Source organism: Atractosteus spatula, chromosome 22, assembly GCF_055471065.1.
Source record: "Atractosteus spatula isolate fAtrSpa1 chromosome 22, fAtrSpa1.hap1, whole genome shotgun sequence".
Classification (NCBI taxonomy): Eukaryota; Metazoa; Chordata; class Actinopteri; order Semionotiformes; family Lepisosteidae; genus Atractosteus; species Atractosteus spatula.
The window spans coordinates 2,051,865-2,068,309 of record NC_142727.1 but is presented as its reverse complement, the minus strand read 5'-3'; the positions used below and the strand labels follow the sequence as shown (position 1 = coordinate 2,068,309).

Here is a 16,445-nt window from a genome sequence, read left to right as displayed (position 1 = left end):
TTGGGGAATTACTGGCGCTTCCTCACACGTAGTGACAGACGGCTGAGTATGCAATACAGGAGAGCTGAGAAAAGAGTACCTTATGTGCCTCATTTGTGTTATAATGACTGTATAATTATTGGGGGGGGTAAAAAGACTAGGGGAAGTGGCACGTAGCCTCGACACAAAAACAGATTAAACACTTTTCCAAATGAAATCAGCGATGAATGAGATTCGTATTGCCGGCGTTTGAACGTGAGATCTGTCGGCGGCGCGGTGTCGGCCGAAGGGCAGAAGAAGAGGGGCAGCAGGGCCCTTTCGAAGGCTTGAGGAATGTGGTCGGTCTGAACTCGCACAGCATTCTTCCCCACCGCGCAGGAAAATCCTATCTGCAGGGTCCGACACCCTCCTTCCCCCTCTCCGCTGTAACTCGACACTCCTCCGTCAATAATTCTCCCACACCGCGGAAAACCAGCCCCGTCTCCTCCTCTCTGAGCCCTTTCCCAAAATTGTCCCCCCCCACCTCCTTCTCTCTCCGTCTCAGGAGGGGAAAAAAAACACACTTTTACTTCACTACATCTCTCCCTCCCCATCTCTCTGCCCTCCCGTCTCCGTGCGGACAAGTCGCGGAATCCGAATGGCGTTTCGCGGAGAAAACACCGCAGCTGGCGACGTGGCACCGGGCTCTCCTCTCCTCTCTCTCCTCCTCCTCCTCCTCTCCCTCTCTCCCCGGGCCGCCGGGGCCCTGCTGGAGCCCGTCGGGGGCCAGCTGCTGCCCTACGACCGCCTGTACTACTCGGGCGTGCGGGCGTATTTCACGCAGGAGTGGGACCGGGCGGCCGAGTTCCTGGAGCGCTCCATCGCCACCCGGGCCGAGCTGCTCCAGGTCCGACGCGGCTGTCGCGACCAGTGCGAGGCGGCGGCGGCGGCCGGGGACTCCGCTCGCCTGGGTAACTACCGCGCCGGTGGGGGTGCATGTGCTCTTTAAACTCGAACGGGCTAACACCACTGGCTTGGCATAACCTACTTCTGATCTTTAACTTCGGTCACTGAAGGGCGTGGACTGACTGGACCGGACAGATTATTGATGATGCGCTGGTGCTTCGTTGACGGGTGATCGGTAACGATTCCCGAATGCTCGGGTGTCAGTTTTTTGGCATTGGTTTTTGATGAGACCGGAGAAGGCACTTGACTGAAAACCGGCCATCGATGTTTGAGAGAGACGGTGCAGGAGAGATATCTGGGGGACAGCTCTCAGGGCAGCTGAACAAACGTCTGTTTTTTTTTTTACTCTCCTCCAGAGCCCCCAAATTCACTTTTTAGTCCTGTCACACCCCTTGCCGGTGTCTGGGCAATCGTTCACAGCTCTTGTGACTTGAGTCACGCTTTAAAATCCTCCGATCAGCCAGTAGCTAGCTCATGATTTCTGCCTGTGCTGGAGAAGGACAGAAGACCCAGCAGCCTTCAGGACCCGAGTCTGGGAGCCCTGGGCAACTGAAATTTCGTACCCAGTTGAAACCAATCAGCACAGATAGCACAGATTGCTTTTTCCCGAGATCAGCCTGCACTGGAGGTTGTCACTGGGATGAGCGTTAATGATGGATTATTGACAGACTGTCAACCATGAGGCGAATCAATAACATCAGTAATGGATAAAGCAGCCAGAAGAGTGTCTATCCATTATTGATTATGACCCACACTGTCAATGATGATGTCTGAGAGCTGGCAGGTAATCAGACCTGATCAGCCGCTGGAAGAGTGTCTGACTATCCATTATTGACTGTGATCCACAGTATCAATGATGATCTCTGGCAGTAATCAGACCCGATCACCAGCTGGAGGAGTGTCTGACTATCCATTATTGACTATGACCCACACTGTCAATGCTGATGTCTGGGGGGTGGTGGAGTGTCTGAGTTAATGCTCAGACGGGTCAGAGGGTGATACGGCTGTAATCGGTTCAGCCCAGGGGTGAGCAGTGGGACTGACTCAAGATTATTGATGATCGATAGACAGCGCGGATGGGAGTCTCTGGGACCTGGCTGTGTTTGGGTTGGTCCAGCGGCGGGCTGAGTGTCTGAAATTCTGCCTGGAACAGCGCGTTACCCCTTCTGCCATCCCCCCTGTCTCCCTGGACATCCAGTATGAGTTCACCCACCGGAATCCTTATAACTACCTGCAGGTGACCTACTACAAGGTACTGGCTCTGTGTCTGCCATCTTATCTATGGGTGTACACTGGTGGCTGTGTCTGTGACTGTATATCTCCCTGATTGGTTCATCATGTTACTGTACGTCTTGTCTCTATACAGTAACTCTGGGCACCTGTCTCACGTTTGTCTGTTGTGTATCTGTTTGCCTGCGTTGATTTCTCATTCTCAGCGCAGTGTGAATCTCTCGTTGTGCTGCCAGGGCCAGCCGCTGTATCACCCTGCAGCTCACAACTGGCAGCCCCCCCTGCAGCTCAGCAGGCGTGAGCCTGGCCAGTACCTGGATGGGAGGCCTCCTGGGAAAAACTAAGGCTGCTGCTGGAAGAGATGTGTTAGTGGGACCAGTGGGGGGCGCTGGTCCTGTGGTCTGTGTGGGTCCTAATGCCCCATTATAGGGATGGGGACACTATACTGTAAAAAAATGGTGCTGTCCATCAGCTGAGACATTAATCTGAGGTCCTGATTCTCTGTGGTCATTAAAAACCCCAGGGTGTTTCTCAAAAAAAGTAGGGGTGTTACCCCGGTGTCCTGGCCAAATTTCCCCCTGGTTTTTACCAATCATGGCCTCCTAATAACCCCCCTCTCTGAACTGGCTTCATCACTCTGCTCTCCTCCCCACTGAGAGCTGGTGTGTGGGGAGAGTACTGGCGCATCATCCAGGTGGGGCTGCACACTGGTGGTGGCAGTGGGATTCCCCATGACCTGTAACGAACTTTAAGTGGAGTGTCCAGAAAAGCGCTATAGAAGTGTACGGAATCATTATTACCTCCACTCAGCCTGTAGGGCCCTTGCGTTTTGTGTTGACCTCCTCCTCCTCCTCCTCCTCTCTCTCTCTCTTGCAGCTGGGCAGGCTGGAGAAGGCGGTGTCAGCCGCCCAAACCTTCTTCGTGTCGAACCCGAGCCACCTGGAGATGAGGAACAACCTGGAGAAGTACAGGAGGATGAAGGGAGTGAGGGAAGAGGCCTTCTTCGACAGGGAGAAAGAGAGGCACTGGGTGAGTGAGAGAGTCAGAAATCCCACCCCCTGCAGGGGGATGCAGGTCAGTACAATACAGGGACCAGCGGTGCCACACTGTTGTGCCCGGTTCAGGTGTGCCAGTGCCTTCAATAGCCTTAAGCCTGCATGTGGAAGGATCACATATCTGCTTAACCTGGCCACTGACTTCAATAGGAGCTGTCACCAATGCCATTTCACATGCAAAAAATAGGAAATATATCCAACTGCACAATCCCTGCTCTACTGTTAAGGCAATAACAAGTGTGAGTAACACACTTATAATAAGTGCATGAAAGCTACTCCAATTATATAGACAAAAAGCAAAGGAGTTAGAAGAAATGTTCCTTAATTTACAAAAATGAGTTACTTTTTCCAATTGCTTTGGTTTGTCCGCTACTCACACAGTAAAACTAACATACGTGACACTTTTCTTCATTCTCGTCACAGGAACATGTCCTACCGGTTATGTTATTTTAACTCCGCAACCTTGAATCCATCTATTTTCTAACTGCTTATCCAGTTCAGGGTTGGAGTCGGAGTCTGTCCCAGCAAGCAATGGGCACAAGGCAGGATACACCCTGGGCAGGACGCCAGTCCATCACAGGGCACACACACTGACACAAACACACACACACACTCACACCGGGGCAGGTGTTTCATGCCAGCATGCTTTTGGACTGTGGGAGGACACCAGAGCACCAGGAGGGAAACCCATGCAAACACGGGGAGAACATGCAAACTCCACCCAGACAGCTCCCCAGGACCTGAACCCAGAGCCCTGGCACTGCGAAGCAGCAATGCTCACCCCTGCCAGCGTGCTCGTCCATGGCAGAATCAGAGCCTGCCACCTCCTGCATTCAAGCTCAGACAGGACAGAAGGTCGAGTGGTCTTGACTCCAGGTGAAAGGGTGGCAGATATAGTCATGCTTTAAGCAGAGTACCATGCGCTATAGTACAATGCATTTGCTACAGTGTAGTGTAGCGTTTTCTACCGTTTGGTACAAAACAGTTAAGCACAACATAATATTGTACTCTCCAGTACTATACTACAGTATTACTGCAGTGCTGTATTACCCAGAGTTTGTAGCTGGTTCTTTGCACTTGTGAACTGACGAGTCCACTTTGAGAAACTAAGTGTTTAACTGAATGTAAGCAACTGTTTCATGAAAACCGGTGCCTTTTTAAAGTATGCTGTCCATCTGCTCCAGACACTCTTGAAGTACAGTATCTCTCCATCTCCTCCACCTTGTCCACTTCTCTACGCCTTTCTCCATCTCTCTCTCTGCTTCCCATCCTCCCAATACCTCTACCCCTTCTGTGCTCAGGCCCTGTACGACTCCGCCATATTGGCTGAGGGCATCTCCGATTGGCCGCGGGCGGCAGAGGCGTGGAGGGAGTGTGTGAACGAGACGCTGGCTGCAACCGAAGAGTGCAGAGCGAACTGCGCGGGGGAGGCGCTGCAGCCCAGTGAGGAGGACAACCAGTTGACCGGCACCAAGGGGCTCTACGAGAGAGCAGCTGGTAAGAATGAACGGCAAAAACTACAGCCCCCAGAATGCACTGTACGTATTGGAAGGGTGTTTATGGGAAATGCAGTTTATAGTGTGGAAAGCAAGAATAAGAACTCTGTACACTTATATAGGACTTTTCTGGACACTCCACTCAAAGCACTTTGCAGGTAATGAGGAATCCCACTACCACCACCAATGTGTAGCCTCACCTGGATGATGCTCCAGTACTCTCACCACACACCATCAATCAGTAGGGAGGAGAACAGAGTGATGAAGCCAGTTCAGAGATGGGGATTATTAGGAGGCCATGATTGGTAAAAATCAGGGGGGAAATTTGGCCAGGCACTCAGAATTGTATGAGTAACACGCCTACTCTTTTCAAGAAACACCCTGGGATTTTTAACGACCACAGAAAGTCAGGATCTCGGTTTTACATCTCATCCAAAGGATGGCGCCTTTTTACAGCATAGTGTCCCCGTCACTGTACTGGGGCATTAGGACCCACATGGACCGCAGGGAGAGCGCCCCCTACAGGCCCCACTAACATCTCTTCCAGCAGCAGCCTTAGCTTTCCCAGGAGTCTCCCATCCAGGTACTGACCAGGCTTACACTGCTGAGCTCCAGTGGACTGTCAGTGGTGAGTTAAAGGGTGATATTGCTGCTGGCATAACTAATATGATATGACTTACATTTTTAACATTGTTATTTTAGTACATTTATGATGAATTATATTAACTCTGTCTATCCTCTCCTACAGCTACAGCACTTAAAGGCCTGCAGTGTGGAATCTGTGACATAGTGAGTCTACCTGAGTCACCCCTCTCTCCTTTTTCCTCTTTCTCAGGGCTGTCGCTCCAGCTGCTCTCCTGCCGCCAGTCCTGTGTGTCTCTCGTAGCCACGCGACCCGGAAGGATTTCACCCATTGAGGACTTCCTGCCGTCGCTCTTGGAGCACCTGCACCTGGCAGAGTTCAAAGGTCAGAGGTCACGGCGTGTTGGTGCTTGCAGTTTATGATAATTGCATCTCCCTGGTGTCTCTCCAGGGACTGTATTAGAGTCTGGGTTAATCCCATTCCTGTGTATTATAGTACTGTGGTGCCCAGTCATGTATTCCGGCTGTCAATCAGTAACTCAGTGTTACTGACGTCAGATCTCTGTATGTGACCTCTGACCTGCCTCCAGTTTAGGAGAGGCAACTGATTCAGGAGCAGATGGCCAGCAATAACAATCAGACATGACAGGCGTGTAAGTGTGCTTAACTGATACAACAGTGACAGCTGCTTTGTACAGTAACCACAGAACTACAGTGTGCAATGTCCATGTATAATCCTCATTGTAGGCAAATAACCCCTAAAAAGAGTGACTATCACTTGTCTGTAGAGTATGACCAAATAGGTCCTGTTTTCAGGAAGCAGAGATCTTACACTCTCCAGTTAGTTGATGTCAGGTCTGCTGGTTCCCTGCCTCTTCTCCTGAATTAGTGGTGGGATGAAAGCAGAAGTCCTCAACAGAGCTGGAAACTATTATTATTATTGTTATTATTAATAATATAGCACCTTATATAGCACCTTCCTGAAACTCCACTCAAAGTGCTTTACAGGTAATGGGGAATCCCACATCCACCACCAATGTGCAGCCCCACCTGGATGATGTGGATTCCATTAGGAGCACAGCGTGTGAGTGTATACTAAGCCCTGTCCCCCGACAATCTTTCTCTCTGGGTCCGGATGTTCAGCCGGCGCCCTGCAGGGGGCAGTGATGGCCGCGCGCGCCTTCCTGCTCTTCTACCCCGAGGACCCGGAGACCCTCTCCAACCTGCAGCTCTACCTGAGGACAGCAGGGGGCAGCACCCAGGAGAGCGCCCAGCCCCGAGAGGTCAGCCACCCCCCGCGTGTCCGTCTCTCTCTTCTCGCCATGTGTCGCTGCCTGTGCTCACTCCGTGCAGCTCCTCTGCTTGGCTTTCTGCTGCCTTTCTCTCCCTAGACCCTGTTCCTGTTCAGGGGGGGCCAGTCTTGTTGTCTGTATTCACCCCCGGCTCTCTCTCCCCCTCGTTCTCAGGATATTTCTCGGTATGTCCATCGGTCGCTACTGGAGAAGAAACTGCTCTACTTTGCGATGGAGAATCTGGGTTTCAAGTTCACCGATCCAGTACGTCACTGATCCTGTTACCTGTCTTATTAGGGACGTTGCTATTTCAGTGGAAATAGCGCGTTCAGGATTGCTCAGGTCTTTCCTCCTGAGAAAATTACTTTGGGATTATATATCAGTATACTGTAAATATTTCTGGCTATATACTGCAAGTGCAGATTTTGTATGTCCAAACTTTTGGGGGCACGAGGGTGCAGTGGTTAGCATTGCTGCCTCTCAACACTGGGGCACTGGGTTCAATTTGTGGGGTGCTGTCTGTGTGGAGTTTGCGCGTTCTCCCCATGTTCCCATGGGTTTACTCCTCCAGTCCACAGACATGCTGGTAGGTTCTGGGTAAAGTGGTCCTGGCGTGTGTCTTGTGTGTGTGAGTGTGTGTCCGTCTGCCCTGTGATAGACTGGAATCCTGTCCAGAGTGTATCCCGTTGGTTGCTGGGATAGACTCCGGCTCCCCCTCCCCTAGATCGTGCATTGGAAGACTCATTATGAGTCAGTGTGTTACAGATGAAGGGAATGGAGATGACTTCGTGGGCACGGAAGTCTGTTTTTAATCTTATAACAAATCATCATTTTCTATAGGATCTCTGGACTCCGGAATCTGTCATCCCTGAGTCTCTGCACGAGTCCTGGAGGTGAGTGAATCACACCAGACATGCAGACACACGCACTGCACCCACACAGTGGCTCACTGGAGCAGCAGACTGAAACACAGCTCTGACGCTGTCAGCGTGCTGGTCAACGCTGAGCTCGAATTGAACTGCTCACATGCTGATGCTGCAGACGCTGTATTGACACACTGGCACTATACCGACATTGTAGGGACATATGGACACAGTGCTGAAATACTGGCACGTTCTGACACTGTCTTGACATACTAACACTTACTGACACACTGACAAATACCCGTTCTTTTCTAGAGCAGAGAAAGAAAAACTGGATGAGAGACAGGCAGAAGGAGAGAGAGAAGGAGAAACAGATGACAGTGGCTTCTATGCAGGTAAAATACAATTTCCCCCTTTTTTTAAATAAAAAAACAACTCTCTCTCAGTGCAGTGTTAATGTCCTGGAGTGTCCAGTCAGTGTGTCTGTATTTACCCCTCTATATCTGTAGGAGGTCCCCTTACTCTCCCAGGGGTGTCTGTCACAATGGATGATGCCAATCTCAATGGGACCAATCGTGTCGTTCTTGATGGAGTGCTGAGCCCAGAAGAGTGCCATACCATCTTGGGATTGGCCACGGTGAGCTCTCAATCAAACACACTGACCAATTGAGGAGCTTAGGGTTTTTCCTAGATTGACTAGGAGGGAAGGGTCATCACTTCTCCCAGTTCTGCAGAGGGTTTTGAGAAAGTTACATTTCCCCCTTTTTACAGTAAACTATGGGAAGAAAAATGAAGGATATTGTATTTCAAGATCCTGCATTTGGAGAAAACCGTCGTGTTTAGAAGTGCTGTATGAAAAGAATGAATATATTGCCTTGCCACTTGGAACTAGATTAGGAACATAATCGGCTCATTTTGAAGAATAAATACCTGAATCGAAGAGTCTGTAGAAGGTCTGTGTGTGCCCTGCGATGGACTGGCGTCCCATCCAGGGTGTATCCTGCCCTGTGCCCAGTGCTTGCTGGGATAGGCTCCAGCTCCCACGTGACCCTGAATTGGATAAGCAGTTATTGAAGTTGTTGAAATACAATCATGTGATGATGAGTCTGTATGAGGTAATGCCCGTTGGCTCTGCCCCTTGATCTCCCCTCTCTCTCGATCATAGGCTGCAGCGTCGTCAGGCGACGGTTACCGGGGCCGACGGTCTCCGCACACCCCCCATGAGAAGTTCCAGGGTCTGACCGTGCTGAGAGCACTGAGAGTAAGGCCCAGCCGGCGCTGTGCGTTTAAACCCTATGAGCGGCTTCTTAAGTGATCCGGAGCTTTCGAATATACTTGCATCTGCGTTACAGAAAATGCCAGACTTGAGAGCTAGACCCTAGACTACCTCAGGGAATCGTTAACAAACCTGCTCTAATCAACATCTTATCAGGTTGTGCAGAATGTAGTGCCAGTCAATGTATTATTATATACTCCAGCAGAGGATCCCCAGATAGAAATGCTGACTCATCCTGGGGCAGGCACTCCAGCAGAGGATCTCCAGATGGAAATGCTGAGTCAGCCGCTATATATGTGTATATATACAGTATAATGACAGAGCTCGGAGTGAAGAGCAAGGGAAGTATTTAAGGGAAATGAAACTTATAAAGAAATAATTCAATAACAGATGAATTGGCTGTCCCGCTGCGCAAGTTTGCCTGAGCGTGTTTCTAACAGGTGTGCTTTCCCGCATGTGTATGAAGGACCGATTACATATATAACATATTTAATAATAATTGCTTACACTTATATAGCGCTTTTCTGGACACTCCACTCAAAGCGCTTTACAGGTAATGGGGAATCCCACTACCACCACCAATGTGCAGCCCCACCTGGATGATTAACGATATGTAGGTAACGATATAGAAGGTGACTCAGCAGTTTGATATAGAAATATTCCGGCATATATGTGGCTACATATATACATTATATTATCTATGCACATATATCTCCTGTACATATATGCATCTTCTATGGATATATTGTTCTCTTAAGAACCGTGCATGGTGGGAGACCATCCCATTATCCTTAGGGCCGCAGGGAACTCATGCATGATCCCTGCAGCAGTGTTCTGGGATTACAGCGGCTCGGGAGGCTGGGTTAAGTCTGGTACGGACGGCTCCCCACGCTGACTCTCTCTCTCTGTCCCGCTCTCCCAGCTGTCCCAGGACGGGCTGGTCAGCGCCGCCGAGGCGCGGCTGCTGTATGACATCGGCGAGAGGGTGCGCTCTCTGCTCCAGTCCTACTTCCGGAGCCCCTCGCCCCTCTACTTCTCCTTCACACACCTGGTCTGCCGCACGGCCGTCACAGGTAACCCAGCGGCCACACACACCTCGCACACGCTGCACACGCACACAGCTCGCACGCACACACAGGGCTCGCACGCACGCACATGGCTCACACACAGGGCACACGCACAGCTCACACACACACTGCTCGCATGCAGCTCACACACAGGGCACACGCACAGCTCGCACACACACGGCTCTCATGCAGCTCACACACAGGGCACACGCACAGGTCACACACACACGGCTCGCATGCAGCTCACACACAGGGCACACGCACAGGTCACACACACACGGCTCGCATGCAGCTCACACACAGGGCACACGCACAGCTCGCACACACACGCACACGCACACACACGGCTCACTCACAGGGCACACGCACAGCTCGCACACATGCGCACACACAGAGGTCACACACACACGGCTCACACGCACCTCACACACATGGCGCACACGAACACACACATACACGGCTCGCACGTAGCTCACGCACAGGGCACACGCACAGCTCGCACACACACACCGCACACACATGGTGCACACGCACTCAGGACTCACTCTCCCATCCTCGGCGCTCCCTGTCTCCCTGCAGGAGAACAGGAGGGCCGGACGGACCTGTCTCACCCCGTGCACGCCGACAACTGCCTGCTGGAGCCAGACACCCGGCAGTGCTGGAGAGAGCCACCTGCTTTCACCCACCGGGACCTCAGGTACCGCTCGGCTTGTTCCACACCACCCATCAACTTCGGAATTTATGGTGCCACAGTTTTCTAATAATAATAATAATTCTTTACACTTAAATAGCACTTTTCTGGTCACTCCACTCAAAGCGCTTTACAGGTATCCCACTGTCACCACCAATGTGTGACCCCCCCACCTGGATGATGCTCCAGTCCTCTCCCCACACACCAGCTCTCAGTGGGGAGGAGAGCAGAGTGATGAAGCCAGTTCAGAGATGGGGATTATTAGGAGGCCATGATTGGTAAAGGCCAGGGGGAGATTTGGCCAGGACACTGGGGTAACACCCCTACTCTTTTCGAGAAACGTCCTGGGATTTTTAATGACCACAGAGAGTCAGGACCTCGGTTTTACATCTCATCCAAAGGAGGGTGCTTTTTTATAGTATAGTGTCCCCGTCATTAGGGCCCACAGAGACTGCAGGGTGAGTGCCCCCTACTCACCCTACTAACACCTCTTCCAGCCACAACCTGACCTCACATGAGGTCTCCCACCCAGGTACTGACCAGGCTCACACCTGCTGAGTTCCAGTGCGCTGCCAGTGGTGAGTTGCAGGGTGATATAGCCGCTAGGCAATGGAAAATGTATTTTCCAAATAAATTGAAAAAGTACCAGAGATCAACTAGTTTGTTTGTACTTGTAACGAATTGGAAACTTATGTGTAAGAGAAATGAGTGTCGTTTTTATGAGCGGTCGCTTACCGGCAGACATTTTGGAACCAATTGTGCTCGTATATCCAGGGCTGCGTGTACTGACAGTATTGCTATTCTGGTGTGAGCCACTAGATGGCGCCGATCTGACACCTGCCTACCAGAGTGTGACCTTTATTTATTATCACCACAGCGCACTCCTGTACCTGAACGACGACTTTGAGGGGGGAGACTTGTTCTTCACCGATAGAGATGCCAAGACTGTGACTGTGAGACTCCAAGTCATTTACCTTGATGTTCAGCCAGGCAATATTAACCCCTCTCCCTCTTTTTGTCAGTCGGTACCAACCTGTCTTTCCCTGGCCAAAGAGAATCTCTCCATCTGTCAGTTGTAGCTCTGTCAGTATTGTTCTGCCTCTCTGTTCATCCGTCAGGATGAACCTGTCTCTCTCTCCTTCTGTAAAAGCCTCATCTCCTTCTGTTTGCTGAAACCTGTCTGTCTCTCAGTTAGTAAAAACTGTGCTTATCTCTGCAAATCTGTCTCTCCGAAGCCTCTATCTCTCAGTCAGTAAGAATCTGCCTCTCAAACCTGTCACTCTCAGAGTCAGTAAGAACCCGTCTGTCTCTCAATCAGTAAGAATCTGCCTCTCTCAAACCTGTCACTCTCAGAGTCAGTAAGAACCCGTCTGTCTCTCAGTCAGTAAGAATCTGCCTCTCTCAAACCTGTCACTCTCAGAGTCAGTAAGAACCCGTCTGTCTCTCAGTCAGTAAGAATCTGCCTCTCTCAAACCTGTCACTCTCAGAGTCAGTAAGAACCCGTCTCTCTCAGTCAGTAAGAGTCTGTGCTGGTCTCCACCCATTGGTACAAACCTGTCTCTCTCCCGGTTTCGCAGGCAGTGGTCTCCCCTCAGTGTGGGCGGTTAGTGGGGTTCTCCTCCGGACCGGTCAATCCCCACGGTGTTTCTGCAGTGACCTCTGGGCGGCGCTGCGCCCTGGCCCTCTGGTTCACGCTGGATAGACTGCACAGAGACATGGTAAGCAGGAAGCAGTGTGCCGGTCTCCGCCACAGACCAGAAAACCACAAAGCAATGGATCACACCACTCTGCACGCTTCTACACAGCAGAGACACGATTTCAGTGTACCATCAGTGCATCACCCTGTAGTACACTGTAAGAGCTGTGCAGAGATAAGAAAAATAATAAACAATACTGATCAGCCAAGTATGTCATAATGTACCAAGGTGAGCTTCAGTGTACTGTACATAAGCAAGCTACAATACCACTGGGTTCTATATGTACTGTATAAGCTGCAGAGAATGGGCAATCCACAATGCTTTGATGGGGGACTGACCTAGAGGCGTTGAGTCACAATCACACAGGTGGAGCTTGTGACCTGTGCTGCAGTGTCCTGTCGGTTGATCGGTCAGTGTCCAGGAGCCGCAGTGTCCAGCTGGCCAGTCAGTCAAGGTGTCAAGACTCTGCAGTGTCCAGTTGACTGGTCACTCAGTGTCAAGGCATTGCAGTGTCCAGTTGACTGGTCAATCCAGGTGTCAAGACTCTGCAGTGTCCAGTTGACTGGTCAGTCAGTGTCAAGACTCTGCAGTGTCCAGTCAGCCAGTATTCCCTGTCTTATCTCTCTGCAGGAGAGGGAGGAGGCCGCAGCAGTGTGGTCAGCAGGTGGACAGAGTGGACAGAGCGTGAATGTGGAGGAGAGAGAAGAGGAGACACCGCAGCCCCCTCATCGCTCCAGCCGGAGGGAGGGGGCGAGGGAGAGGAGGGCAGGCAGGAGAGGAAGAGACGAGCTGTGACTCGTCCACAGAGTGCTTTTTGCGTTTCATTTGTATATAAAGTCTAAAATAAACCCTGACATTTTTAAATGAAGTTGAGCGTTACCTTTTCCTTTTGAATTGACGACACCAGTTATTTTTGGTTTCTGCTCCAGAGATTTCCAGGTTGAAATTGCTGGTTGCCCATCAGGCCTGTGTTAGGAGTCAGTAGCTCTGAGGCAGTGGGACTGGGGTTGCTCAGTGAGGAGGGAAGAGTAGGGTTTCATCACATTAAAGGGTCCAGTGCAAAGACTATAATAATAATTGCTTACACTTATATAGTGCTTTTCTGGACACTCCACTCAAAGCGCTTTACAGGTCATGGGGAATCCCACTACCACCACCAGTGTGCAGCCCCACCTGGATGATGCTCCAGTCCTCTCCCCACACACCAGCTCTCAGTGGGGAGGAGAGCAGAGTGATGGAGCCAGTTCAGAGATGGGGATTATTAGGAGGCCATGATGGGTAAGGGCCAGGGGGAAATTTGGCCAGGACGCTGGGGTTACACCCCTACTCTTTTCGAGAAACACCCTGGGATTTTTAATGACCACAGAGAGTCAGGACCTCGGTTTTACATCTCATCTGAAGGACGGCGCCTGTTTACAGTATAATGTCCACATCACTATACTGGGGCATTAGGACCCACAAGGATCGCAGGGTGAGCACCTCCTGCTGGCCCCACTAACACCTCTTCCAGCAGAAACCTTAGCTTTCCCAGAAGTCTCCCATACAGGTACTGGCCAGGCTCACCCCTGCTGTGAGCTGCAGAGTGACATGGCTTGGGAGAATTTTGAAAATGGCGACAGAAACGAAGTCTCTCATGGTCAAAGTCGCCTACCACAGCCTGGTCTTCACCAGAGGGAGAAGAGTCCGTCTCTCCCTGTGTAGAAGCTGGTCTTCAGCAGAGTGAGAAAGTTAGGAGAGTTAAGGGTGCACTCGTGCACAGAGTTTTCCTTAAAGTGTAAATTATTCCGATCATCTGTAGCAATTCATTTCTATGTGAGGAGGTTAACCTTAAAGTGCTGTGTGCATTTCACTGTGCTTGTGGAGGACAAGAGTGATTTCCTGATGGTGGACATTCTGTTGACGGACAGACTGAATCTGTGATCAATTGAGATGAAAGAAACCCACGTTAATGGACACGACAGAATTTGAACACTGCTTTGGTGGGGGTTAATGCATACACACTGTCACTCAGTCCGGATTACGACAAAGTATCTGTATGTCTGCATTTGCGGGTTTTTTTTCTAAATTAAAATAACCTTTTTAGAATATGGATCTATAATCTCTATAATAAGTAAGCACATAATCATCTCTGATCATCTCCCGGTCTCGGGACAGAGTTAATGTACTGTAGTGTCCTGTCAGTCTGCGCGTCTGTATTAACTCCTCTGCAGCTCTCCGAGCAATAATATTTTCCTAAAAGGCGGTGTTAAGCCATGTTCTAAATAGAGCGTGCATACATCTATCTCCTTTTCTGCTCTTCTTTTGATCTCTCCAACGCTTTCCTGAACGCTATCCTCTGTTTCCGTCCTCTCACTGCTTTGGAAATCAGAGATTTCATTTTTAAGCTGCCTGCAGTCCAGGAACTCTTCAGTGGAAGAAACTGGTTTATTTTATAATAAACTCAATGCGTAATTTTATAACACTTTCTCGGATTTAGATTATCATCCCAAGTGATTTCAAGCACTTAGGATGAGATCCATGTCATCCCACACTGACGTACAGCTGCCCCACCTGGGAGACACATAGTGGCCATTCTGCACCAGCTACCCCACCTGGGTGACCCACAGTGGCCATTCTGTACCAGCTACCCCTCCTGGGTGACCCACAGTGGCCATTCATCCCAGAGGTTACACTCCTACTCTTTTGTACAATATTCTGGGTTCTTTAATGCTTCAGAACCTCTTGCAAGAAAGAGTCTCTGGCAATGGCTTGTCCAGAGGGAAGAGCACCACCTACTGGTCACCCACTGTATAGCACCCATTACAGTTTTCCTTAGACAGAGCAGGCTCAGCTCCCGAGTTCTGATAAGATCAGGCTATGGGGTACTTTTCGCATTATTTAAAATCAGGGGAGAGTGGAACTGATTCATTAACAAGGTCATCTTTGACACGAAAAAGACACGACTCATCTTTTTCTCTCCCTCTACCACAGGATCAGTCTTTACTGCTTTACAAAGACGTGGCGATCTGTCTTTTTCTCTCCTTCTCTTGGCTCTCTGCATCCTGATCTTGTTGTCTTAAACCCCTTAGGAAGTTCATTAACGTGCTTCTGCCATCGCTCGTTAAGATAATGCAGGGAGGGAGGAGGGTGGGTAATTCTAGGAAACTGGTGTCTACCTTTCCTCTATCATCCTTCTCTCTCTCTTCCTCGCTCTTTGTCCCCATCAGAGCTCTCAGTTGCGCTGTTCAGGTTCAATTTAACTAAACTTGCTCTCACATCCTGTACACACACGTACATACTGTGTAGAGTTCAGGTGGAGAGCTGTGTCTGCATGTGTAGGCTGCAAAGGAACAAGTCATTTTTATTCCATGCTGAAAAGAGAAGAAAGAAAATACCTGTATATATATGTGGATGTATATAAACATACTCTATATATACACATCCACAACCCCATACACCTGCACATACTGTCTATATACATACACACCCCTATACACACACAAACTATACTTACGCACCCCTGTACACACACACAAACTGTATATACACATACACACATATTGTACTGTACACATACTGTACATACACATACACACCCCTATACACAGCCCCATAAACACCCCTAAACACACACAAACTATACCTACACACTCCTATACACACATACATACTGTATGTGCACATACTATACACAACCTATACACCTGAACATACTGTATAAACAAATACACAACCCTATACACTAGCACATGCTGTATATACACATACACACCCCCATACAACCCCTATACACACACAAACTATACTTACACACCCCTATACACACACACACTGTACAGTATATACACGTGTCCAGGCACACTCAGCTCTAAAAAGAGAAATCTCGCAGTTGACTAAGCAGGAGTCGTCGGTCTCTACCCCAGACTTGACCTCCTGGATGGACCACGTGCCTTATATAGACATTTCTCTGCCCGGCTGCTGGCCGGAGTTCAGTGTGGACATGTACACAGAAGGGGTGGAAAAGTCTGAACCCGGGATATCGTCTGTGACTAGTTCACTGGCAGCCAAGTCACAATACTCGGTCACTGTGTGAGTCTTACTCTCTCAGTCTCTCTCAGTGCAGTTTTAATACACTGGAAAGGATTAATATACTATAATGTCCAGTCACTGTGTAAGTGTGTAACAGTGGACATTGTTGTCTGTCTCTCTCAGTGCAGTATTAATATACTGGAATGGATTAATGTACTGGAATGCCCAGTCGTCCGGTCTGTAATGGTGAATCTCTAGCTCAGT

At 49.9% G+C, this 16,445-nt stretch overlaps 1 protein-coding gene across 1 annotated transcript; it reads left to right on the top strand.

The window, feature by feature from the left end:
- Positions 1 to 443: 443 nt before the first annotated feature.
- p3h3 (prolyl 3-hydroxylase 3) lies at positions 444 to 13,041 on the top strand. Its single transcript, XM_088939543.1, has 16 exons — positions 444 to 929; positions 1,992 to 2,176; positions 3,031 to 3,183; positions 4,511 to 4,706; positions 5,541 to 5,672; positions 6,431 to 6,570; positions 6,754 to 6,843; positions 7,420 to 7,472; positions 7,758 to 7,837; positions 7,952 to 8,079; positions 8,608 to 8,703; positions 9,641 to 9,791; positions 10,365 to 10,482; positions 11,354 to 11,429; positions 12,054 to 12,194; positions 12,804 to 13,041. Exons 1-16 carry the CDS (start codon positions 617 to 619, stop codon positions 12,966 to 12,968), a joined length of 2,217 nt encoding a protein of 738 aa, XP_088795669.1. The 5' UTR covers positions 444 to 616; the 3' UTR covers positions 12,969 to 13,041.
- Positions 13,042 to 16,445: the final 3,404 nt, after the last annotated feature.

Excerpts from the sequence above, each read along its gene's own strand:
- p3h3 (XM_088939543.1), top strand. The coding sequence starts at position 617 with ATGGCGTTTCGCGGAGAAAACACCGCAGCTGGCGACGTGGCACCGGGC. Across the intron at positions 3,184-4,510 it reads GGGAGAAAGAGAGGCACTGG|GCCCTGTACGACTCCGCCAT; the intron begins GTGAGTGAGAGA and ends TTCTGTGCTCAG. Across the intron at positions 12,195-12,803 it reads ATAGACTGCACAGAGACATG|GAGAGGGAGGAGGCCGCAGC; the intron begins GTAAGCAGGAAG and ends ATCTCTCTGCAG.